The 26,492-nt window shown below is 34.3% G+C and overlaps 1 protein-coding gene across 5 annotated transcripts in view; it reads left to right on the forward strand.

Annotated features, from left to right (window-relative positions):
- The window catches only part of LRBA (LPS responsive beige-like anchor protein), a 766,866-nt gene that overhangs the window by 185,819 nt on the left and 554,555 nt on the right, over positions 1–26,492 (forward strand). For all 5 annotated transcript variants that reach the window (XM_031663999.1, XM_031664001.1, XM_031664000.1 and 2 more), the window contains 4 exons: positions 6,799–6,932; positions 16,261–16,339; positions 18,190–18,323; positions 25,447–25,508. In XM_031663999.1, coding sequence (XP_031519859.1) covers positions 6,799–6,932; positions 16,261–16,339; positions 18,190–18,323; positions 25,447–25,508 — 409 coding nt within the window. The remainder of the gene's footprint in view (positions 1–6,798; positions 6,933–16,260; positions 16,340–18,189; positions 18,324–25,446; positions 25,509–26,492) is intronic.

Raw genomic sequence — 26,492 nt, forward strand, 5'->3', positions numbered from 1 at the left:
TTGGAGGTAAATTGGCATGTTAATTAAAAATTAAAATATATAAACTTACTTCCACTGTGGAAGTTCATACAGAAGTAATAACCAAGTATAAAATGTTTTCTGCAGGTGGAATTGCCTATTTTAGTCTGTGAAGTTCTATCCTAAATGCATTTAGAATGGATAGATAACTATCTTTATTCCTTCTTTAAAGATGTAGAAACTCAGTCACAGAGAAGTTAAGTAATAGCTTATGGCCTTATTACTATTAAATGGTGACACTAAAAGACCTGTCTCTTTTGAATGATTTACCTTGCTGCATTTTATAGCAAAATTGTTTTATTTTATTTTATTTATTTATTTATTTATTTTTTTTTTGAGACAGAGATCTCGGCTCACTGCAAGCTCCGCCTCCCGGGTTCACGCCATTCTCCTGCCTCAGCCTCCCGAGTAGCTGGGACTACAGGCGCCCACAACCGCGCCCGGCTAATTTTTTGTATTTTTAGTAGAGACGGGGTTTCACCATGGTCTCGATCTCCTGACCTTGTGATCCGCCCGCCTCGGCCTCCCAAAGTGCTGGGATTACAGGCGTGAGCCACCGCGCCCGGCCACAAAATTGTTTTATAATAGTGGAAAGTTGGTTTTTATAGCTGCCAATCTATAAATGATTGGTTACATGTATTATTTTTGAAAAACATAGTAAATATTATGCAGTCATTAAAGAGTAAAAGAGCACTGTATAGAATGATACTGAAGACATATATTTTTAAATGGAAAAAGCTGTGTCTGGTATAATTTGGAATTTGCTATTCTTTTTTTTTGAGGTGGTCTCACTTTGTCACCCAGGTTGAAGTGCAGTGGTGTGATCTTGGCTCACTGCAACCTCGCCTCCTAGGTTTAAGTGATTCTCGTGCCTCAGCCTCCAGAGTAGCTGTGATTACCAGTGTGTGCCACCATGCCCAGCTAGTTTTTGTATTTTTAGTAGAGACGGGGTTTTGCCATGTTGGCCAGACTGGTCTCAAACTCCTGTCCTCAAATGATCCAAAGTGTTGGGATTACAGGCATGAGTCACTGCACCTGGCCTCAATTTTTATTTATTTATTTTATTTTTGAGACAGTGTCTTGCTCTGCCCCCCAGGCTGGAGTGCAGTGGCAGTCATAGCTCACTGTAGCCTCAAACTCGTGGGATCAACGGATCGATCTTCCTCAGTCCCCTGAGTAGCTGGGACCAACATGTCCAGCTATTTACATTTTTTTTTTGTAGAGATGAGGTGTTGCTGTGTTGCCCAGGCTGGTCCTGAACTCCTGGCTTCAAGCGATCCAGCTGCATTGCCCTCCCAAAGCATTGGGATTCCAGGCGTGAGCCACTGTGCCCTGTCTATTCTCAATTTTTACAATTTATTTAGATTTGTTTGTGTTAGATTGAGTACTCAAAAATAATGTGAGGCTATACTTTTAAATTTAATATATGTTATTAATATAGTTACATTGTTTACTAATGATCCAAATTTTATATATTTTAGCATTTATTTCTTTTTTAAATATCATAGAAATTAAATTTGTGCCTTACTGATGTCTTCAGTGAGTAGATCATGAATATATTTAGGAAATCATGCTTAGGCATAATACATTTTAAGGGGTTTATTGAAGTAGAAAACAACAGATAATTTTGATGGTAGCAATTTCCAGGATGTTCTGTAGAATTTGACATGTCTGGTATTCATTTAACAGTCTCTGATGGCAAGGAGACTGCTCTGTTTTTTACCTCCCTTGTTTTTTCTTGGTTAGAGGCACCTTTTTAAAAACTTTCATGCTGCCATGGGCTAGTGGAATATCTTTGGGAATTTCAAAGCATCCCTCTGATCATGTATTTATCTCAGGAATGCTATGTCAGAAATCACAACTCTCCTCATATCTTAAGTATTATCAACTTCCAAGGAATAGCTGGAAAGTTTAGAGTAACAGCTACATGAATAAAACCTTGCTGAAAGGCTGCCAGGTTGTGGGCCTTTGTGAATGCAAAGGTGTTTGTGTTCATTCCCATGCCAAAATTCTTGCTCTTATCTAATTTGAAGATCCTCTCTGATGATTAGTGAATGCCAGGAATTTATCTTGATAAAGTTCAAGGACTGGTCTGGCTTTTCAACTGGATCCTTAGGGACTAAAGTGGTAGGCTGAAATGCTCTTTTTTCCTTTAGTGAACTATTTGTATGTTAAATAAAATAGCATTTGTGTGAGGGTTTGTGATATTTGAAACTGATATAATACTGAAATGGAACTTCTCAACTTTATTGATCTGGAAGGCATTGTTACTATTTGCCTATTGCCAGTAAATTAAAAGAAACTTTGAAATGAGTATCCCTTGTTCAGGGGAAAGAAAAAATCCAGCAACAGTATTTTCATTTGTTCTGTGTGAGACTTTAGGAAAATTACTTCTTTCTCATTCGTAAAATTAGCATAATAATATGTAGTACTAACCTCAAAGGTTGTCATAAATATAAATATGGTAATTTGTGTATGTTCTTAAGCACGGTGCCCCACAAATATTAAGTATTCATAGTGAGTTCATAAAGAAAAAAATGATAATAACAATTTTTATCTCTTCAGTATTTGGTTTATAATTGACAATTTGGGAAACTAGCTTGCATAATTGGTTGTCTGTCTTTCAAATTCCTTATGCTAAAAAGTTTGGAGCACTTTCTGCTAAAATTGATGTAGATATAAAAAATTCCAGTAATTGTTCTTAAACATTAAAAAAGATTTCAATTTGTTTCTTAAATAGAAACCTGAGCTGTAGCCTGAGAAAGGTGCCAGAAATATCCCTAGCACATTGCCTGTCATGTAAAGTCTCAGTTTTGTCAAATGCATGTTGCATTTTCTCTGTGTTTTCCAATGCATCGTATAAAAAGATAATATTACATGCTTAGCTTTTGCATGATAAATCTTAACTATTGGTAAATTTAAAATTCTAGATTATTTTTGTAAACTGTAGAACATGCTTTACTAATTTAGATTTATACTTATATTTAACAAGATAAACACGATAAAGATCTCCTCTGTTGAAGATTTTAGTCTTTTACACTGAAACTTTATAATAATAATGACAATGATTGGTAAACACAATGAAAATATTTCAAAATCTACCTACTGCTTAATGTCCTTTTAATGGGATCATTGTAACTTTGATTTTTCTTTGTTTCTGTATAGCCTTAAGCTGAAGCAGTATTGTGTTAATTCCTTAGAATTGATTTGAATCAATCAGTGAATTTGGAAATTGATGAATTTTATTTCTCTATTATGAACTAATTATGTAGCTATGTGAAAGAATGCAGCTTTTAAAAATTTATGAGCAGATATATTTTTGTGATTTTATGGTAGTATATAAATAATTTTATATGCTAGAGATCTTTATTACTGTTGCTTATAGATGATTCTAAAATTATGTTTAAATGTTAATATGATTGTGGTGATAATTGTACAACTTTGAGCATACTAAAAATCTCTTAATTGTCTATTTTTAGTGAATTAAATGGTATGTGAATTATATCTCAAAAGTTTTAAGAAAGGTCAACATGGGGAAACGGTTCAAATTCAAGGCTCTGGTGTTAGATAAACCTAGATTTGCATGGTAGTTCTACTATTTACTTTGGTTATTACGTTACCTTTCTGAGGTTTAGATTTAAAATTTCTAAAAATTGAATTAATACGTACCTTAGGATTGTTTTGAAAATTGAATAATAATTCTTGGCATATTGTCAGTGCTTCATTTATCTTAGCTGCTAGTAGAATTTATAATTTTATATTACCTAACAAGCAAGCAGGATTAAGAAGAAGGCATCTTGGCAGAGGAGGCGTATATACAAAGGGTTGGAGTTGTCAAATGACACAACACACTTAGCAACCGTAAGAGCGTGTTGAAGAAGTGTGTGAGGAACATGTAAAATATAGATTCATGTAGAAAGCCGTACTTCTGATCTGTCATTCCTGACAAAAGGTGAAAGATCCTGGACAATAAATATTTCCTGAACTGAATAAAAGAATAAGACCTTATCTGTGACTGAGACATTAACAGCAAGAGGATGAAGGATTAGAAATGAAGTTGAGTTCCTTTGTTGAGTTTAATTAGCCATGTCATCTTGAATAAATAGGGATTGTGCATATTTGGAACAGCTGTAGTAAATTCTGTTCTGTTACCAGTTTTCCAGTGTTTTATTATGAAAATGTTCAGGCAAACAGAAAAGTTGAAAGAGTTGTACAGTGAAAACCTGTAGACCCATCACTGAGATTCAACAATTAGCTTTTAACTCTGTTTGCTTCACCATGTATCCATCAATCAATCTTATTTTTGTAATGTACTTCAAAATTGTAGATATCAGTTCACTTCACTCTTAAAACGAAACGTATTTTGCTTTGTGTGTGTGTTTTAAAAAATAACTACAAAATGTATTATTAAAATATTGGAATTACATAATTTTCACTTTTGAATGCTTGTATTGGGATCAAGTACCTAAGTTACTTTGTTTAGACGCTGAATACTTTAAAGCTGTTAAGGGAATACTTGAAGCTTGCAGTTATAGTACTGTCAACAAAACATGTGATTAAATAAATGTGATTAAATAAATATTTCAGCTAGCATGCAGCTCTCTAACTGGAGATCGATACCGTTTTTTTAATCTAAAATTTACATACCATGAAAGACACAAGTCTTAAGTATACCGTTTGATGAGTTTTGACAAATTTATACATTTGTGTAACCCCAGGTCCCCATCATGATATCATTGGTCTTGAAAGTTCTCTTTCCCAGCCAATTCTGGTTCCTATCCCCCAGAGGCAATTATTAATTCTGATTTTGTGTACCATACATTAGTTTTGCTTGTTCTAGACATACATGTTTAAAAAAAAAAAAAAAAAAACCCATAAAGTATATACTCCTTAGTATAAGGCTTCATTCAACATAATGCTTTTGAGATTCATCCATGTTGTTTGTTACCTTTTCATTTCATTCATCAGTAGTTTGTTACCTTTTATTGCTGAATAATATTCCATTCCAGAAGCATAGCACCATTTAAAATTTTCTATATCTGCATAAAGGACATTTGGGCTATTTCCAGCTTTTGCCAATTATAAATAAAGCCTATATGAACATTATTGTATACATATTTTGTGGACATAAGCTTTCTTGAGGAAATTCCTAGAAGTGGAAATGTTGAGTCATAGCATACATAGGTATATATCTTACATTTTGATTATAGAAAAAGCAATTGCACTTTTCTAAGTGTTCCTTTCTGTTGCTCCATTCAGTTCATACTTATTGTATGAGTAAACTAGATCTTGCTGGTTCTTTCTTTTGTGAACAAATGTGAAAGTAAATTCTTCATATTTCTCCTCCCTCCCCTGCACAGACATTGCTAGAAGACAGTGATTTTCTTAAGCAGTAGGTTTTAAATTTCTCCTTCCAGTAGGAAATACTACAAATTACATTTCGTATTGTTTTTGAAGGTACCACTAACACACCCGTACACACACACATTCATGCGCGCATGCACACACACACACGTCATATCTACTCCCCCTTAAGTCAATAATCTTCATCTGATATAAGCTGCCATGATTTAAGCACACCATTTTGGATTGGGGGCTCAGGTGGCTGTTGCTTCTATTTTTTAGTGTATAGTTAACATTGGCAGTCACCCTTATAATGATGTGACACCAGCTACCCTCAAGTACATTGAATAAGCCATGCCTAGCACAAGAGAACTTGATTTAATTGGCAACAGTGTTTGCCCTCGCATGATAGGCACTGAAGTAAAACGAAACCTATTTTGCTTTGTGTGTGTGTTTTTAAAAATAACTACAAAAATGTATTATTAAAATATTGGAATTACATAATTTTCACTTTTGAATGCATGTATTGGGATCAAGTACCTAAGTTACTTTGTTTAGAAGCTGAATACTTTAAAGCTATTAAGGGAATACTTGAAGCTTGCTGTTACAGTACTGTCAACAAAAGATGTGATTAAATAAATTGAATGTTGAAGACTTTAGGCTTATAGTTAACACCAGGTAATTAAAAGTAAGCACTGCTGTGGGAGTGCATTATATATCAGCTGTCCTCTTTACCTCATTAACTGAGTTTTTGCATGTTTATAGAGCCAACTTCAATTAAAAATGCCTTTTAAGTTATGACTAACAAGGTCTTTTAGTTACTGTTTGGTATAAAGTATTACATTTTAATTGAAATTGGTATATCATAAATACCTGCCTTTGAATAATGTACAAGATAAAGAACTTTGATTATTTGATATTTTTGCATATGGTTTTTATTCCTATGCATTACTTTTTTGTATATTATCAAAAGATATATAAACTTTGGGGTTTAAAAATGAAAAACTGGGTTGTATACATGTTAGCAAATTGCTTATATCTACTTTTTTTTTAAGCTTATAAGATTTCCAAGGTTTTATTATTTCAGATTAGCAGCGCTTTACAATTCTTGTGGAAACGTTGAATTTTCTGCTTTAATTCTTTTGGTTATATTTTATTTGTTAGATAATTAAAGATAATCCTAAATTTTAAAAATACTGTGTGGTAAATATAAGTTTAAATGTTAAAATGGATTGTTATATTTTCATAGTGAAATGCAGATAAAAATGGACAGTATTGAAGAAATTTCACGTTGGGTGAAAAGTCTAAATTGTACATCAAATTGAAATAAGAAAATTAGAAAAATAAGTTAGCTACCTAATTTCTGTTTTGAAATTCATGTAATTAATTCAAGAGATCAATTTGTATCTTTCAATCTGTTTACTTTCTTTATTACAGAAGTGTCATTGTTGCAGCAAAAAAATCAGCAGTCTCACCTTCCACCTTTACTACAAGCATACCTACCAATGCTGTCAGTGTGGTTTCCTCAGCAGATTCAGCCCAAGCCTCAGATGTGGGAGGAGAATCACCAGGTGAGCTAGTTATCAGTGATTTCAACAAAAATGTTTTTACATCTCATTTTAGCAAAGCTTAGGATTTTTGATTAACTTAAAATTTGGGGGCACATTAGAAACCATTGTGCTTTTATCCTGTTGATTACTACTTTTCTGAATAAATTTGAGTAAAATTAAAAGAATTTAAGTCGAGGATTTCAGTATTTTCTCCACTCAAACCTAATATTGTGTGGTAGATTAGATGCTGCTAGTTGGGTAGATGAGTGCATGGATGAATGATAGATTCATAAAAATACTTTTTTCCTTTGTTTTCTTTCCCTGCACTTAAGAAGATGTATATTGATAGTGGCCTAAATTAGAAAGTCTTGTTGACATGTAATCTTTTAATATGGTTACTGGTTGTCAAATATTTATATAGTATCCAATACTTTGTTTTTTTTGGCAATTTTTTTGAATTAGAGGCTTGGAAAGGAATGCTGCTCTGAAGTGTAGCATCATTCTAACAGTGGTCATACTGGTTCAGTTCCTTCTATGGCAATTTTATTTTTGTCCATCTCTCCTTCTATATTCTTTCCATGTCTAAAATCATGTATGTGGATAAAGAATTATTTCCATGTATAAAAGCATATATATGGATGCAAGATTCTATACGATGATGGGAAGCTTTGTGGTGATACGGGGTAAACTTGAAGAATGTGCAGTATTAAAATGACCAAGTATAACAAAGGGGATGTTACTGTATCAGTGGTTTTCTTCTGGATATTTTGATGTTTCTTAAGGTTAATAACAAGATATTGTACCCACCAAAACATTCATCTTAAGATTCTAGGTTGAGATTGATGAAAAATAAAGAAATTTTGAAGGAATGGCCTGGTGGATTATATTGAGAACAGAAATAATGCTGTTACTTCTTTTGGGATATCTCAGGCCAGGGTTTGCCTTCTGTTCTGCTGTTCTACCTTTATTTGGCAAATTAGCGTATCTTGGAGAGTTTTTTTCCAAACTTGATATTGCTACTGTGCAGTAGCTGGAAACTTTTTTCCTTGATGTGTACTATGTAATCATGTATCCTAGAAACAAATACTATGTTTATTTCTTTTGTCTTCTCTCTTTTTTTTATTTGTTATTGTACTTGTGTTAACAAAAATATATTTTATCAGAAGTTTTAAGCCTGTTTAATTTTTTACAAATTTTATAGTACTTAGTGATAAGAGAAAATGTTCAGTAGGTTAAGTAAAAGAAAGTTATATGCAATTCTTTACGTACCATATAATTACAACCAAGTGACTTATCTACCTTCTTTACATGATAAAAGCAAGAAAGTGTATTATGAAGTCATTTGGCTCTCCATGAAGTTGGGCTACTGACAGTTTTGATTTTCGATATTTACTTTAGGTAGTATTTCTAAAATTTAATTAATAGTCTTGTATTATTTTTATTCTTAGGAAAATTAGTAATTAGAATTTTTTTTCTACTTTGAAACCAAAAGCTGCAATTGTATCAGAGTTTTGTCTGCCTTGCTTTTTATTTTATAATTTTTTTCAAAAATTGATAGACTTTTTAAGATCACTTTTAAGTTTACAGGAAAATTGAGTTTGAAGTACAGAGAATACTCAAATACCCTCTCATTCTCTCCCTCGCTGGTTTCCCCTGGCCCGGTGAGAATTACAAAGGAAAATGGACATGAAACTCTAGCAAATTTTTCATCTTTATTGTTCCATTATACTCTGATGCCTCTTTTTTTTTTTTTTCCCCTTTGGAGAAGAAATAATTTGGTAATTCATTTGGAGCTGGGTATGCACATTTCCGCTTCTCCACCCCCATCTAAAGTCCTTTAAAAAAAAGAATCAACTGTGGTTTTTCTAGAGTAGTCCCTTTTGTGAAAAATGCAATGGTTATTAGTATCTATGAAATGATTTATATGCCATCTTTTAAATTCAGTTACAGTAAATTTTTCAGTAACATCCCAAATCAAATGTGATTTCAGAAATTCAAAGTACACTGAGTAAAATATTTTCTCATACTGCCCTCTAGTTTCAGTTTAGGGAACAGAGTAAATAGGACCCTTTGATTGCTTTTAAGCCTATTCTTTAAAATTTAAGTCATGGAGTTTTCAGAAGAGATAAACAGCTGAGACATATGGGTAATATTTTACATGTAACAGTATTATACATTTCTCTCTGAAGCCATTGCATTTTTCCAGTAAATTTATTGTAATTTAAAATACTCACTTTGAAAAACCGTATGCAGAATTACAAAACACTTTGCTATCTTGAAGACTGTTGTATTTATTGGCAAAATCTACAAAACCCTGTACCATTGATCCAGCTCATAATGTATCTTATTTTTCTGTTGCTTAAATTTTGTATGCTTTTTGATGGAGTTTCTCAAATGGTTACCAATTCTTTTTTCCATCTTGAACTAGAATTTTAAACTTTTTTCCCCCCCAACCCCACCCCCATTTAAAAAAAATAGTTATTCCTTTTTCAGTTATTTCAAGTCTTCCTTGTGATTATGGTCTTTCTGTTTACCATTTATTTTGGTTTCCACATCTGACTCTTCTTTCTCCTCTTTCACTGTGCTCTTGTTACTGTCATATGGGTTCTCCATTTCAGTGTATTGCTTCTGTTTTATTCCGTTAATTGATGCCATGAACATTACTGCCTTGATAAGAAAAATCTAACCTAATCTAGTGTTTTTAGTTGTCCTGCTTGTTACTCTTCTACCGCCCCACTTTACATACTTTTGCCTACTATACTTGCCCTTGCACTTGTTAAGTACTCATTTCCACATGGAATTCACCCCAACCCCCCAAATAGTTCTTTCTCCCTTGTCAATATTTTTTTTAACTGATACATTTTTGTTTTCTTTTTGGTGGGTCTCTTGCTTTAAGTTATTTGCCATTAAAAGAAGTAGATAAATATATAGACGGTTCCAACTTAACAATTTTTTGACTTTATAATGGTGTGAAAGCAATACACATTCAGTAAAAATTGTACATCAAGTTTTCTGTATGACCATTCTATTTTTCACTTTCAGTACAGTATTTAGTAAATTATGTGATATAGCCAATACCTTATTATAAAATAGGCTTTGTGTTAAATGCATTTGTGACCTGGAATATAGATGCTTCTTGACTTATGATGGGGTTACATCATGATAAACCATTGTAAGTTGAAAATATCGAAAATTGAAAATGCATTTAATGCACCTAACCTACCAAACAGCATAGATTAATCCACCCTATCTTAAATGTGCTCAGAACACTTACATTATCCTACAGTTGGGCAAAAAATTTACTTGATAGAAAATACGAGGTTTCTGCTATGACACTCATATTTTCTGTTATATATTCACATGATACCTTCAAGGTAATTCCCATTTGTGGATATTTGGAAATTTTGATATTAAAATGAGACACATTTTACATGCGGTACAATTAAAGAGAAACTAAGATAGATACTAATCACAGAAACAGAGTTAACACTTGCCAGGTTTATATGAGGTCAAAGCTTTTTCTATGAAAATATTATCACTGAAATAATTTTATAACCCATAGAAATTGATAATTTGTTTGCAGTTTGAAATAATACACATTATTAAGACTATAATTAACATACAAAACTTTTTTGGTGTACAAATTTCAAATTTTAATTTGAATAGCATACCTTGGCTTATGCAGCATTTTACCAACCAAAAGGACTAGTCTAAGAGCAACAATTGTATCTTCTAATTAATAAGTATTAAAAGATATTCATCAGAGGATAAGACATATCCTTTATTGCATGTTTTCAAAGAAAATAAAAGCAAAAGTGATTTTAGTAAATATATCAAAATCTGGAAATTTTATAGTCATCAGCACAGATTTGATTACCTAGAATACAGTATCCTTTCTTTTTTCTTTTTTCTTTTTTTAAATTGAGACAGGGTCTTTCTCTGTTTCTCAGTCTGGTGTGCAGTGGCACAGTCATAGATCACTAAGCCTTGAACTCCTGGGCTTGAGTGATCCTCCTGTTTCAGCTTCCCAGGTAGCCAGAATTACAGGTGTGTGTCTCCATTCCTGGCTAATTTTAAAATTTTTGTAGAGACAGAGTCTTGCTCTATTGCCCAGACAAGCCTTGAAATCCTGGCTTCAAGTGATCCTTCCACCTTCACCCAGTATCCCTTCTTGTATGTTAAAATATTATTACTCTTTTTCCAATATGCTGTTTCTCTGTACTGCAAAGCATACATGAATAAATCAAAATTGAAACTAGCTCAATAAAGGAATTAAGTATACTGTTCACTAATTTATATGCCTGGTGTTTGCTACTTTGCAAAATTTAGTAATTCTACCACTTACTAGAATATTAGACAGTATCTGTTTATCAGAGCCATATACATTATTAATTAGTACTTTTTTAATATTAGGGAAATATTTGAGTCATAACCATATTTCCTTTGTGTAAGATTTGGGCCAATAGGCTTATTTTTATTCATTCAATAGGATTTATTTAATTAGTTTTTACTGGGCATATAGACGATCCCTGGCTGAATTTACTGGTTCAGAAAAGAGAGAGAGAAATGCAGTGTTAATGTGTTTAGGGGTTAAAAAATTGGCATTTGTTTTAATGATTCTTTATTGCAAGGGACATTAGTTATTTAGACCCGCAGGGACCTTAAATAAACAATTGCCTACTCCCCAGATAGATGCTAGACAGATGATATATTTGCGTTTTCCTTTTTGTCCTTTTGAATGTCTGGAAAACTGTCAGTTTGAAGGAGCCAGTTTATCAGTGCTAGGATAAGGAAAAGATAAGTGAGTATCATTCCACATGTTGGAGGTAGCTTCTGCATTTTTATGTTTGTGATCATTTGCTGGAAATATTTAATGATAATTTAATTTAAAACAAATTGATTGAAAGTTTATATTTTTATCTGAGTTGAAAAAATACAGAATGTGTTTGGATGTTACATTTTTTTCCCAGCAGGAATGGAGAACAACCTAGTGTGAAATTACTGATGTATTTAGTTTATTCTTTCATGTGATTTTTTTCTTATAACTTTTGCTGGTTAATTTATTATCCTTGTTGGTAAAGTGTCTTCTTATGACTTAAGACACTTTGTAAAAAATCTCTTTCTGCTGTATTCTTTTTTAGAATTGAAAATTGGCATTACTTCTAGGGTAGTGTGAGGAAATAATTTTTGTTACTGCTTTATTTAGAAGCAACAATGTTGCTTTTCTTTTTCACATTTCTAATACGCATTTCTCATTAAAATTTGTATCATTTACAACAGTGGGCAGGGTGTGGTGATTTACACCTGTAGTCTCAGCACTTTGAGAGGCTAGGGTGGAAGGATCACCTGAAGCCAGGAGTTCAAGGCTAGCTTGGGTAACTTTTCACTTCAAGGAATTAAAAAATTAGCTGAACGCGGTGGTACATGCATATAATCTCACCTACTCAGAAGGCTGAGGCAGGAGGATCACTTGAGTCCAGGAATTCAGGACTGTGGTGAGCTGTGATCACACCAGTACACTCCAGCCTGGGCAACGGAGCAAGACCTCATCTCTTAAAACAAAAAACAAACAAAAAAACCCCACAATAAACCATTTAACACAATAAAGGCTAATTTTGCCTAAAGCCTCATACATACATTCCCCGCCCCCCCTTTTTTTCCCCCTAAAGCCTCATACATACCTTTTTGGGGGAGGGATTTATTTTTTCCATTTCTACTTTTAAGTAAATGGGACCTTATGTGTTCCTTTGTATTAGTGTCAGAAAAGCTCAAGAAAATCCATCAATAATGCTAATAGAGAAAATGTCTGATACATTGCAATAAAAAATGGTCTTCAGGCCAGGCGCAGTGGCTCACGCGTGTAATCCCAGCACTTTGGGAGGCCAAGGCAGGTGGATCATGAGGTCAGGAGATCAAGACCATCCTGGCTAACATGGTGAAACCCCATCTCTACTAAAAATACAAAAAATTAGCTGGGTGTTGTGGTGGGCGCCTGTAGTCCCAGCTACTCAGGAGGCTGAGGCAGGAGAATGGCGTGAACCCGGGAGGCGGAGGTTGCAGTGAGTCGAGATCGCACCACTGCACTGCAGCCTGGGAGACAGCGAGACTCCATCTCAAAAAAAAAAAAAAAAAAAAAAAGGTCTTCAAAAACTATCACCAGTTAAAAAACACAGAAATATTTTATTAATCACTGGTAACAGTCAATGACCCACTGTGATTCATTGATCATATTGTTGTCAAAAACTTAGAAAATTGCAGATGTCATGTACCGAGTGTAATAAGGCCAATGGGTCTGTGAAGTACTTTACTGAGTGTTGTGTATGATTTTAGGATTGGACCTGACTCTTAGAAGTGCCGGATACCAAAGGGTGAAAAAATGTTTTTCAACTTCGCTGGTCTTGCCCTCTAATTTGAAATTTTATTGTGAAAAATACAAAAATAGCATTATTTTTATGATGAAATGTGAGTTGATATATATGCTTTTAAAAATTGTCACAATGGGCTGGTCATGGTGGCTCACGCCTATAACCCTGGCACTTTGGGAGGCCAAGGCTGAAGGATTGCTTGAGACCAGAGAAGGATTGTTCGAGACCAGCCTGGGCAACATAATGAGACTCTGTCTCTACAAAAAAAAAAAAAATAGGAAATAGACGGGTGTGGTGGTATGCACCTATATTTCCAGCTACTTGGGAGGCTGAGGCAGGAAGATGGCTTGAGTCCAGGAGTTGAAGGCTGCGGTGAGCTCTGATCACACCAATGCACTCCAGCCTGGGTGAGAGAGTAAGACTCTGTCTCAAAAAAAGAAAAATAAAAAATAATTGTCAGCATGATGAAGTGTGTGCTTTAGCTTCATTTTTAAAGGAATCCTATGCGTCCTGACCACCAGTCAGTTGGTTAGAGTTTTTAGGTACAGGTAGATCTCAGCTGAACAGGATGGTGAGGAAGGTAGGACTGTAAGCAATACAAAGCTTCCAGTATAAAGGAAAGTCAACTTTGATTATCAAGGGAATGGGAAAGGAAGTATGTTGTGGAAAAGAAAGATTGACTATAGTTAAGTTCATTTTGTACTAGGAATGTGCTCACTCTAAGGTGGGCTCAGTAATCATCCAGAGGTTAATTGTGGAAGATTGCTGCATTGCCCGCTTTCCAAAAGGAACCAAGCTTGTTGGGGGGTAAAATTGTCTAGATTTTTGGATCCTTGGATTTGACTGAGACCTGGTAATCAGAACTGAGGGTTGTTGATCAAGTGCTGCCTAAAAACCAAGCATGTTTCAGGAAAGCTCAAAATTGCCTCAGGTCCTTGCTGTTTTTTAATCAGTTAAATCCACAAAACCTCTGACTAGGTCCTGGCTATGCTTATCTATATCCAGAATTAACTTTATTTGCCTTACCAAAAAGAGCACATTGAATCAGCATGCCTAGATACAATTGAAGTGAGCCTGAGGAAGTTCTGGGAGTGGTGTGAAGCAGAGGGAAGTGTGTTGTGTGTGTTGTGTTGTGTTGTGTTGTATTGTTATTGTATTGTATTGTATTGTATTGTATTGTATTGTATTGTATTGTATTTTAAGACAGGGTCTTGCTTTGTCACCCAGGCTGGAGTACAGTAGTGCAATCTCAGCACACTTCAAGCTCTGCCCTCTAGGCTCTAGTGATCCTGTCACCTCAGCTTCCCAAGTAGCTGGGACCACAGGCACACACAACCATGCCTGGCTACTTTTTTGTATTTTTAGTAGAGACAGGGCCTCGCCATGTTTCCCAGGCTAATCTTGAACTCCTGAGCTCAAGCAGTCCTCCTGTCTTGGCCTCCCAAAGTGTTGAGATTACTGGCATGAGCCACTGCACCTGGCCAAAAATGGCAATTCCTTTTTTTTTTTTTTTTTTTTGAGACAGAGTCTCACTTTCTCACCCAGGATGGAATACAAGGGTGTTTGATCAGTGGGAGCCACTTCAAGCTGGCTTCAGTGTCATTGTGACATAACCTATTATTCCTTGGACATATCCTATCATTCCTTGCTTTCTGCACAGCATAACTAGATGTTTCAAACTCATTTGGTGCTTTTCTTCCACAGATCTCGAATCAGCCATTTCTTTCTTTTAGTGGAGTATAGTATTAAGAAACCAAGATCTGGACACCAAGTGTTAAGGTGTTGCTGCTTCCATGTCCTCTTAGTGGACAGGGCTAGAGGCGGTGTGTGTGTTTGTGTGTGTGTGTGTTTGTATACAAAAGTCTACAAAAACGTATACTGTCATTCACATATTATTACCATCTCTCTATTGCAACCATGATTTCACATAGATATGAATTCTACAATTCTTAGTTTTCTTTTTTCTTGAATTCCCTCCTCACACTGGCTCCAGTAACTTTCTTTGGGCCAACACAACCTCCAGCCTGATGCAGATGCTTTCCTTGATGTGTTTCTAATAACTTTTGGACTGAAAGATTCAACAAAGTTTGGGAAAGAAGGCCCTTATTCTCTTTAAAGCATAGTGTTTTTGTATTTGCAGCATAATGAGAAAATAACTGATAATAGTTGTGATACAAGATTACAGATTCTCAGAGGTCTAGGCTTCTAACCCTGATTACATTTATTGCTGCAATTTAGTCCTTCAGTAGTGATTTGATAACTGAATAAGGATAGTTTTCTTTTTTTTTTTTTTTTTTTTTGAGACTGAGTCTGGCTCTGTTGCCCAGGCTGGAGTGCGGTGGCCGGATCTCAGCTCACTGCAAGCTCCGCCTCCCGGGTTCACGCCATTCTCCTGCCTCAGCCTCCCGAGTAGCTGGGACCACAGGCGCCCGCCACTTCGCCCGGCTAGTTTTTTGTATTTTTTAGTAGAGACGGGGTTTCACCTTGTTAGCCAGGATGGTCTCGATCTCCTGACCTCGTGATCCGCCCGTCTCGGCCTCCCAAAGTGCTGGGATTACAGGCTTGAGCCACCGCGCCCGGCAAGGATAGTTTTCATAGTAATGGAGGTTTAAAGCTAAATTTAGAATGTAGGTGTTTCTGTGTTGTTGCTATATTAACAAATACTTTTACTTGTAACTTTCTGTTGACACTTGGTGTTGAATAGAAGGAATTGTGAACTTTATTTAGGGAGTCAGGATTTACTTTTCTCTTGCTTTTTCAGCTCACAGATAGAAAGATTGTTCTGGCATGATAATTGAGCTCGTAGCTGAGGTTTATATATGAAAGGATTTAGTTGTTAATTGTTAGATTTTAATGTTATCCAAATAGTAATGGACATAAAAATACATTATAATGCTTTTATTGACTGGTATAATGACATTCTTATTTAAATCTTCATACCTAAAAGCAGAAAATTCCTATAGATGGTTATTTTTCTTTTATAGGCAGTAGATCATCTAATGCAAAATTGCCCTCGGTTCCAACAGTTGATTCAGTTTCACAAGACCCGGTTTCAAATATGAGGTATTTAAGCTACTAACTTGAATATTGTGATTCATACCTTTTGATGACTTTTTAAGCTATCTAGGTTTATTTTACTTCATTTCATTTCATTTCTTTCTTTCAACATACATGACATTTAGAGGCTTGGGAACATTTTAGAAGTTCATTTTCGTTTGAAAGATTATAAGATGTACAAGTCATTTCATGATGTACAAGTCACTTCATGAGAAGTGACTATTTGTGTTAAAAAATAATTGCTGCATGCATAACAAATATTTACATGAGCTTATGACTTATGTTTCAAATGATTGCAAATAGAAAGTATGGAATTTGTTGTTTCTCCTCTATAAAATGCTGATGTAGGCCGGGCGCGGTGGCTCACTCCTGTAATTCCAGCACTTTGAGAGGCTGAGGCAGGCGGATTACTTGAGATCAGGAATTCAAGACCAGCCTGGTCAACGTGGTGAAAACCCATCTCTACTAAACATATATTTAAAAAGTAGCCAGGTGTGGTGGTGAGCACCTGTAGTCCCAGCTACTCGGGAGGCTGAGGCAGGAGAATCACTTGAACCCGGGAGGCAGAGGTTGCAGTGAGCCGAGATCACGCCACTGCACTCCAATCTGGGAGACAGAGAGAGACTCCATCTCAAAAAAAAAAAAAAAAAAAAAAAATACTGATATAAGTGGTAGCCAACCAGCCAAAGCCACAATGATACTGAATTATAGATAGATTTTTATTGTCACTTACCTTGTTTAATTGGGTTTCACAGTTTAATTTCGAATGCTATGAGTGTATTTTCCACCACTACAGTCTTAGTGGCCAGAGTCCTTGATTTTCTTTACCACAATTGGGAAATCCATTAGACACTACAAATGTAGGTACTTGAGTGCTTCTAGTGTGGCTAGTATTTACGATACTATTCAGGGATAACAAGTTCTATGAGTTGTGTAGAAGAAAATAGTATTTAGAGTAGTGCCTGTGAGGAGATGGTTATTCACAGCAAAATTTATATATGTTTGTGTTGATAGTTTCAGTAGCAACTGCTTTCTTGGTAGTATAAATAGGAGGTACTCCTAGTGTGAATAGTAGATAACTAGTGGCTCTTTATGTATATGTTTAATTTGTAAGTTAGAAACTGAAGCTGTGGGTATCTGTGAATTTTCTGAAATGCTGTGGACCTTAAAAAAAAAGTCATTAAATGTATCTGTGTATGTATATATGAATACATGTATATATAATCACAAATATATATTAATATATTTTATGTATTTATGGCACATTTACAACTATCTCAGTTTATTAATAAATATAACTATCAACAAAATGATAAAATTGGCCTTTAAAGTATATTAGTTTCAGGAGAAAAATAATTCACATTGCATTAGAAAGGAATTATTGACTTCAATAAAAAAGAACTGCTTTTTATAATTTATAAGCACTCAACATCTGTTGAGTCTGTACTATATGCTGTAACTGTGAATTTTAAAATGAAGTCATGGTTCTTGAACTCAGTGGGCTAATGGTTTAGTGGTAAATAGAAAAATTTGTTGAAGACTTGATGAGAATTTATTTAGATTATGATGGGCCTAAAAACAAACTGCTCTTAACTGGCCAGGTGAGACTCCTAGTAAGTACTGATGCTTGGAGTGGTTGTTAACCAGGATGTTTGTTGGAGATAGTAGGGGCAAGCTAGATCAGATAAAAACGAATATTTTTGGCAGGACTGCTATACATAGCAGTAATGTCTCTTTAGGTGATTTTTAATTTTTTTATATAATTATATATATATGGAAACACATCTTTATTTTCGAAACTAGAAAATTGATACAATCTGTTGAATAGTTCAAGTAACTTAATGTCTTTTCATTAGTATTACAGAGAGGCTTGAACATGCTTTGGAAAAGGCAGCTCCTCTCCTTCGTGAGATTTTTGTGGATTTTGCACCTTTTCTTTCTCGGACACTTTTGGGTAGCCATGGACAAGAACTACTTATAGAAGGAACAAGTAAGTGATTTTTCTTTATTTTATTTGTATGCATTTATATTTCAGGATTAAAAACTTACATGGATGATGAGATAACATGGAGTTTCATTGTTTAAGTGTTGTCAGCCTTTGACAAGGTTTCTCATAGTCTGTATCTTTTGAAGAATGTGTCACATGTCTATTATGTTGTAATCTTCAAGATTTTTATCAGTGATTTGGATGAAGCATAGAATTATGTGTTGAACCAAAGAACTAAGACTTTTTTTTGATACATTAAAATTAACTTTGAGAGCAACAAATTGGAGAGACTAGTGTCACAGGATTTTACTTGAACTTAGATCCATATGAACAACAATGTATTGCCACATAAATAAGGAATACATTGTTATTAGTAGAATAATGTTTTACAAATAGAGGTAACAGCATTGTACTCTATACTGCTTACATCATTCATAGATTACTGGGTCTCTTCTAGGTAGTGTACTTTGAGATTGTCAAACTAGATAGCATGCTGAGGTAGGTTGCTGAGGGGATTGGAAACCATGCTATTTATGGAGTGAATGAGGAATAATGAGACCTTTCTTTTTTGTTTGTTTGTTTGTTTGTGGCACATGGGGCATTGCCATGTAATGAGTCCCTTCGAATATTGGAGAGAGACTTAACCAAGTGAAAGTAGATTTACTGTAAATTTCCTCAGAAAGCAGATAGCAGTTCAATAGAGGATAATTTGTTAAATAATGAGTTTAAGAGTTTAACAGACTGACTTCAAAATACCAATCTTCATCTTCGTACCTAGGATTTAAGTAGTTTAAGATACCTATATTTGTTTAAGATACCTATATTTGAGTTAAGATACCTGTATATAGTTTCAGATATCTATATTTGAGTATTAACTGTGCAATATGAGCACTTCGTTTGACCCTTACAGTATCAGTGGGTAAGTATGAAGCTTTAGCTAGGAATTTCATCTCTTCTATAGATGTAAATGGAGTTGGTGATGAGTGATATTTTTATGCAGTGAAAAAGTAACAATGAATTTATTTGAAAAAGAAAGCTCAGACTTTAGAAGTACTTAAGTTTGGAATAGCAATTTCCTTAGATCTATTGAAGGATATAATTTATTTAGCTATGAACCATTTGATGAAGAAATAAATGACTTTTACTTATGAAATAATGTAATTTGGGAAGAATTGAATTTTAAAAATTGAAGAGTCTATATTTCAGGGCTTTTCCCTAATTTATAGTTTCATATATGAAACTTTTTTTTAAAAGTGGTGTAACAACTTATGAACTATGTGTAATTTTATTACAGTGAGTAAGATGTGTGTATTAAATACAGCTTCTCAGTATTGCAAGATATTGTTGCTTATTGGTCTTTGAATTTTATAACAGATAAGATAGAATCATATTAAATACCCAGAAGAATTAAGAATGAACACTTCTATATTCCCGAACAAAATTTAATTTAGAATCATTTTTTACCAGTAAATTTTGGTAAAACTGTAAGAAGGAAGAAGGTGTACTATTGCTTATGTATAAACTTGAGCAGTGCATATTCATTGGATTATGTTCATAAAAATAGCAAACAAATCTAAAAGTTCTTATGTGACTTACGTATTTTATGTTGTAAGGAATGTTTTGGATTGTGGTTTCATGTACTGTAAAACAGAAAGGATTTAAAAAGAGGTGATTGTGCCATAGTACTGAACAAGCAGCGTAATACTGTACAGAAAGCATTAATATAAATGGCAGGAGACTTTGGTTTTCATTCTGTCCTTGCCAGTGACTAGCTGTGTGACCAAACATTACAAAGCTTCTTAATCTTTAAAAAATATTCTTACGAGTTTTTTAGTTATAAAAATATTTTAATGAAAATTTCGAATTTTCACAAAGTAGGAAGTACAGTATCTATTAACTTATTATCAGCTGTCCAAACCATATTCATTTTCCATAATTATTTGATATCTCTATTCCCTTTATTTTGCTTTAGTATTTAAAACTATCTTAGATGTTATGTCATTCAACCCTTGAATACTTAATAGCATGTAAAAAAAGATGTTTTCTTACATAATCACAATGCTGTTATTACACCTAATAATAGTAACAATAGTTTCTTAATGTCCTCTAATACCCAGCCCATATTTATCTTTAAGAAAATATATATATGTGTATATACAGATATATATGTGTATGTATATATATGTATATATATGTGTATATATATACACACATATGTATATGTGTGTATACATATACTTTTTTTTTTTTTTAAGACAGAGTCTCACTGTGCCGCCCAGGCTGGAGTGCAGTGGTGTGATCTTGGCTCACTGCAACCTCTGCCTCCCGAGTTCAAGCGATTCTTGTGCCTCAGCCTCCCGAGTAGCTGGGACTACTGGCATATGCCACGAGACTGGCTAAATTTTGTATATTTTGTAGAGATGGTGTTTCGCCACATTGCCCAGGCTGGTCTCAAACTCCTGAGCCCAAGCAATCCTCCGGCCTTGCCTCCCAAAGTGCTGGGATTACAGGCTTGAGCCACCGCGACTGGCCATATGCCCTGTATATTTTGAAGACTTAAAGTTAAAGCTAAAAGTTAAATTAGGTGTAATATTTCATATTACATCATGCCTGGAATCTCCTGTAACCTGATTGTCTCAATTGTAGTGATGTTAATTAACCCTCTTTTTCAAGGAGTTATAACCCTTTGTAAGGATTAATTTTTCTAAAGAGACTTTCCAAAGGACAAAGAGAACACAAGCTTGAAAATTTTAAATTATGTCTTACAATTATTATATGTGAGTTCACTGGATCCTTTTATAAATATGATTAATTATAGAGTCTTAGTGATCTTATTTTTTCTGTATCTTGAAACATTTTGCTATTTCACTATTACACATCAGCTATTCTTTGCTGTGGACTAAAATTAAAAAAAACAAGAAACCCACGAAGTACTGGAATTGCGCATGGAGTGATGGCGGAAAAAAAATAATTACTCTTGTTTATTACCCTCTGTCGTTGTATTGCTTTACCCAAAGTTTTGCATTGTGTTTTTTTTTTGAGGCAGAGTCTCACTCCTACGCCCAGACTGGAGCACTACAGCCTTGTCTTCCTGGGCTCAGGTGATCATCCCACCTCAGCCTCTCAAGTAGTTGGGACTACAGGTGCATGTCACCATGCCCGTCTAATTTTTTAAAAATTTTATTTATTTATTTATAGAGATGGGTTTTGCTGCATTGCCCAGGCTGTTCTTGAACTTCTGGCCTCAAGTGATCCACCTGCTTCGGCCTCCCAAGATGTTGGGATTACAGGCATGAGCCACTGCACTCTGCCTGTGCTGTGTTTTAAGAAAGTATAAACTTGCAGTCTCAATGGGGCCAAAACTTTTTTTGGGGTAGGCAAAAAATATCTTAGATATTACAATGGCTTGTGACCCTCCAAAGGGTCACAGTATCTCTGTACAGCATGTGAACATGTTATTTAGCAGGAAGGACTTCATCGTGCTAAATTTGTGTGATAATTTGAGACAAGAACCTGGGCCATCCCATTTTTCTAAAAAGACATGTTCTTCTGTCTTGTGGGATGATTATATACCACAGTTTACTTGATACAGTTTCTAAGTAGATAAATGCTAAAGGCAGGTGTGCATGTAATGATGACTAGAAGGAAAAGTTTATATGGAAATAAAAAATTCAGTGGATTGATTATTCTAAATGTTTGTAAATCTGAACAAGAAAATATTTTGCAAGTCTCAAGCAAAGAAGATGTCTGTCCTCTCTTTAACAAAAGTTTTAGTCATCCAATTTTTCCAAAATGTTGGATTTGATGATATAAATTCAGGAAGGGAAACTAGAATTTATGATAAGCTAGAGCCTATTAAACATGTATTTGAAATTTGGACTTAGTATTTACAAGACGGATGTGTTTCAGATTCATGATCAGCATTTAGTTTTATCTAAAAGATAATTCTCATTTGGAGTATATGTATATGTCTTCAAAACCAGGAAAATATGGAGTAAAACTTCTTGAGTTTATTATCCTTAAATTCTTATTAAAATTTCTCATAATGTTTATTACTATCCTATTTTAAAAAATAAGATGACTTAAATATAAAAAACAAGAGGATTCTTATATTCCAGATAGTAAATAGTCATGACTGTGTTTTTAGGGTATACTTGAGGATTTAGATAGATCAATGGGTTTAGATGGCACTGGCTTACTATCTGGTAAGTCATTTGATCCTTTCACTGAAGTGATATATCTGGGTGAGTCTCCACTGAAGAAATTGCAGCGGTCTTGGATCATAAAATCCCAGATTAGTGCAGGTATAAAACTCTTGACTTGGCATCCCGAGTTTGTCCTTTTAAAAAGACTAACATTTTCTATCTTTGAAAAGCCAACCAAAAAATAATCAAACCAAACCCTATTATTCTACTATTCTACTGAGAGTTTTAGAGAGGTCAGATTGTGAGCTGGTTCAAATCTGTAAGCTTGCAGTACTTCGTTTCTTTTGATTGAGACAGTAATAGGGTGTGTGTGTTTGTGGGTGTATAAAATGAAAATGATAGTTCTGGCAGTAACTTACAACTTGACCTTAGGGTTTTAGGACTTTCCTTTGGGTAGTTCTTAGAGTATGACTGAATCTGAAGAGAGATCTACAGGTTTATTATTTGTTTTTTCGCACATGTGAAGAGCGTCATCCATTGGCAAAAATTTAGGTCAAAAATAGAAGTGACGTAATTCTACATTTTGATGTTAAGTTCCTTGTTGGGGTTATCCTCTATTTCTTTGCTCCCAATGTTATTTTTGTGTTTACAGTACCAGTGTCCTTTAGACAGGGAGCTTAAGGTCTGTTATCAAGTTTCTCTTGTCTTCTGAAGCCTTTACTCATTCAAAATTGAACATACTCTCCACCCTGCCCCGCAATACATCTTCCACCACTCTCTTCCAAATTAATTGTTCAAACCAAACTATGAAATGTTATTTGGCCTTTTACTAGCTTGGTCAGTGAATACATTTTTTCCTGAATATTCATATCCGACTAGAAAGTAGCTGTCAACCTTCTTCTGGTTTGTTAGCCTTTATTATTAGAAAATAAGACTGAAATAAATAAATAGAAATGTGTATGTATAACATTTTTCTTAAGAATATAGGTATATGGGCTGGGTATGGTGGCTCACGCCTGTAATCCCAGCACTTTGGGAGGCCAAGGTGGGCGAATCACCTTAGGTCAGGAGTTTGAGACCAGCCTGGCCAACATGGTGAAACGCCGTCTCTACTAAAACTACAGAAATTAGCCGGGCATGGTGGTGGGCACCTGTAATCCCAGCTACTTGGGTGCTGAGGCACGAGAACTGGTTGAACCTGGGAGGTGGAGGTTGTGGTGAGCCAAGATCGTGCCATTGTATTCCAGCCTGGGTGACAGAGCGAGACAACGTCTCAAAAAAAAAAAAAAAATAATAATATATATATATACACACACACACACACACACACACAGACACACATATGTATACATATATGTGTATGTATGAAATATGGTAAGTGTGGTGAGAGGGACAAAGGAGCACCTATAAATCTCCCTAATTTTGGATAGCTCAAGGTCTTTTTTAAAAAATTACTGTTTTTCATTATCTGAATAGATATATAATAAAAGGGCCCATCGGGTCCCAATGGCAGGAATTCTAGTTTTTGTAGAATAAAGCAATAAGGATTGATGACCTAATAATAGAAAGATCCGAATTTACTTTCTGGAAATAATGGGCTTTGAAGTTGCAGCAAAACTGAACTTCTTTTATTATCTGGGTTAAATTTAAGGAAAAGTGGCAAGGTTTCAGACCAGCAGAGGGCTACACCTGCAGTAAGAGATGGAGTATTGCTTGCCTTTTTTTTCCGTCCTTGACAGCATTAGCCTGAGGAGCCATGTTCATCTTAGCCCTACAGATATCACACTGTAGTTAATAACTTGCTTCCTAATACAATATAGAGACATTCTATAGCTAATTTTCTTGCCAGTGCTGACACTGTTACCATCATTGCTATGTTATATATTCTTTCAGACATTGAGAAAAATGGTTCTAACATTTTTTAAAAAGTGAAAGGGGTGAACAGCCCTTTTAACTTCAATGCTATTATAAGGCTAAAAAATGCCAACATGTGCTATCATTAGGTTGGAAGCATTAGTATTTAAACAGGGAAGGAGAAAGAACTAAAGAGAAAGATAAAGGGAATGGATAGGGTACCTGGAAGAGTTTTCATTGGGAGAAAAAAGAAGGTAATAGGGTGTTTAAGAGCCATCAGGAATTATTTTTAGATGTTATGCTCTGGAACCTAAGCCTGTGTTTGCCTAGAAAAATGTAGAATAAAAAAATTGTGATTTTTCTGATTATTAGTAATGCAATTTAATAATTTAGTTCCTTTAATTATTGGCATTGCTTTTTAAAGATACTAATTATAAAACATTCTTTGAATGAACTACTTTATATTTTATTGGTAATTAAAACCAAAGACTTACTTTAGATAGGTATTAATTCTATAAAATATCCTTTCTAAAGATATTTTTGGCGAACCAAAATGAAACATAAAAGTAAATGAATTAATTTATAAGAAATCAAGAATATATAACAGACAACGGGTTGCATTTCTGTTAAGGTTTAGTGTGAGGTCAGAGGTCAAGGTACTAATAAGAGTGTTTGGGATGTCTGCTGCCATGAAACAAAATGGAAACTTGATTGATAGCTAGAGGGTTGAAGGGAGAGAGTGTGGTGGAGAAAGCAAAGGTCAGGGAGCCATTTCCCTTCTCTGCATGTATAACGATCAACTCTCTCCAAAACAAAATGTAGATGATATTGATCAATATGGCATATGTTGTGCACATTTCTATGAGTATTGTGAAATGTCATTATATATGAAGTTGTAATAAATGTTTTAGTATTTTGAAAGCTGAAATGGAATACTTCACAAAAATTGGTGGTAGTTTTGAAGCCAGCTTTAAACTAACTATAGTGTACCTTATTTAATCATGTAATTAAATGTGTACCATTAATAGTTTGAAAAAATAATTTGAAAAAACAGTTTGTATGAAATTTTAACAAATCCTTATTTGTTTTCTTTATAACTTTTTTTTTTTTAATTCTCTTTAAAATAGGTCTGGTTTGCATGAAGTCTAGCAGTTCAGTTGTGGAATTGGTTATGCTACTGTGTTCTCAGGTGAGTGGCAAGAATAAATATTGAATTAAAAGTAGATTCTCATATGAATTTGTTTTCATGGGGGATTTTATATTTGCATTACTGAAATTTTTGCTATAATACAATTGTGAGTTTGCTGTTTTAAAATAATTTTAGTTGTATTGCAAAAAGATTGCTTCTTATTTTTGATACTTGCAGATAAGTTTGAAGCAAGTATGAGAGGAAGTGAGAAACAAAAGTCTTTAGAGTCACTTTAAAACTGTCCAGATCAAATGATCATGATAATTTCTTTGCTGTATGTATTAAGGTTATAAAAACAGATTTATTTCTATATCTTGTGGAGTGCCATGCTGACTCCACTGGGAATCATGGGTTTACTTCCCTTTTGTGCAGAGGTTATAAAATGAGCGATAAATGATTTTGAATCCTTGTCATTGGTAATTATTTTTGACATGCACAGTAGATTTGGGAAAACATTAACAAAAAAGTGGCAGCTATCATAATAAGATGTAGAAAATAAATTCCTAAAAGCAAAATTACTTTCAGTGTTCCAAAACCTTGTACCTCATGTGGTAAAGTTTAATGATTTTTAAAAAAAACTTATGTAAAAATCATGTATCCTGCGAGGTTTTCTTTTCTGTTTTGCAATTAAACAGATGAATGTTTTTATTGAGAGTTTTCTTTGTAGTCTTTTAAAGTGATATCTTGCTGGTAGTAAATTCCCCCACTTAAAACTTTAAAATAGCCTTTTTTAATAGGAAAGGTATTGGTCTAGAGGTCAAGGGTTTTGACCCATTTCAAAACCTTTGACCTTCATTTACAACTCTCATGGTTTACTTGCCTAACGAATAAGGATAATGCAAAATTAATGTTTCTTTGCATCGATTTATTTGTTTTAGTGCCTATATGCCAAATTTATTTAGACTGTGCTGATGGACATTTCATGAATATAAATTAAAGAATCATAGAAGGTGTGAAAAATCAATACTATGCATTGTCAATAAG

The sequence above is a fragment of the Papio anubis genome, chromosome 3, assembly GCF_008728515.1.
Source record: "Papio anubis isolate 15944 chromosome 3, Panubis1.0, whole genome shotgun sequence".
In the NCBI taxonomy this organism is placed as follows: domain Eukaryota; kingdom Metazoa; phylum Chordata; class Mammalia; order Primates; family Cercopithecidae; genus Papio; species Papio anubis.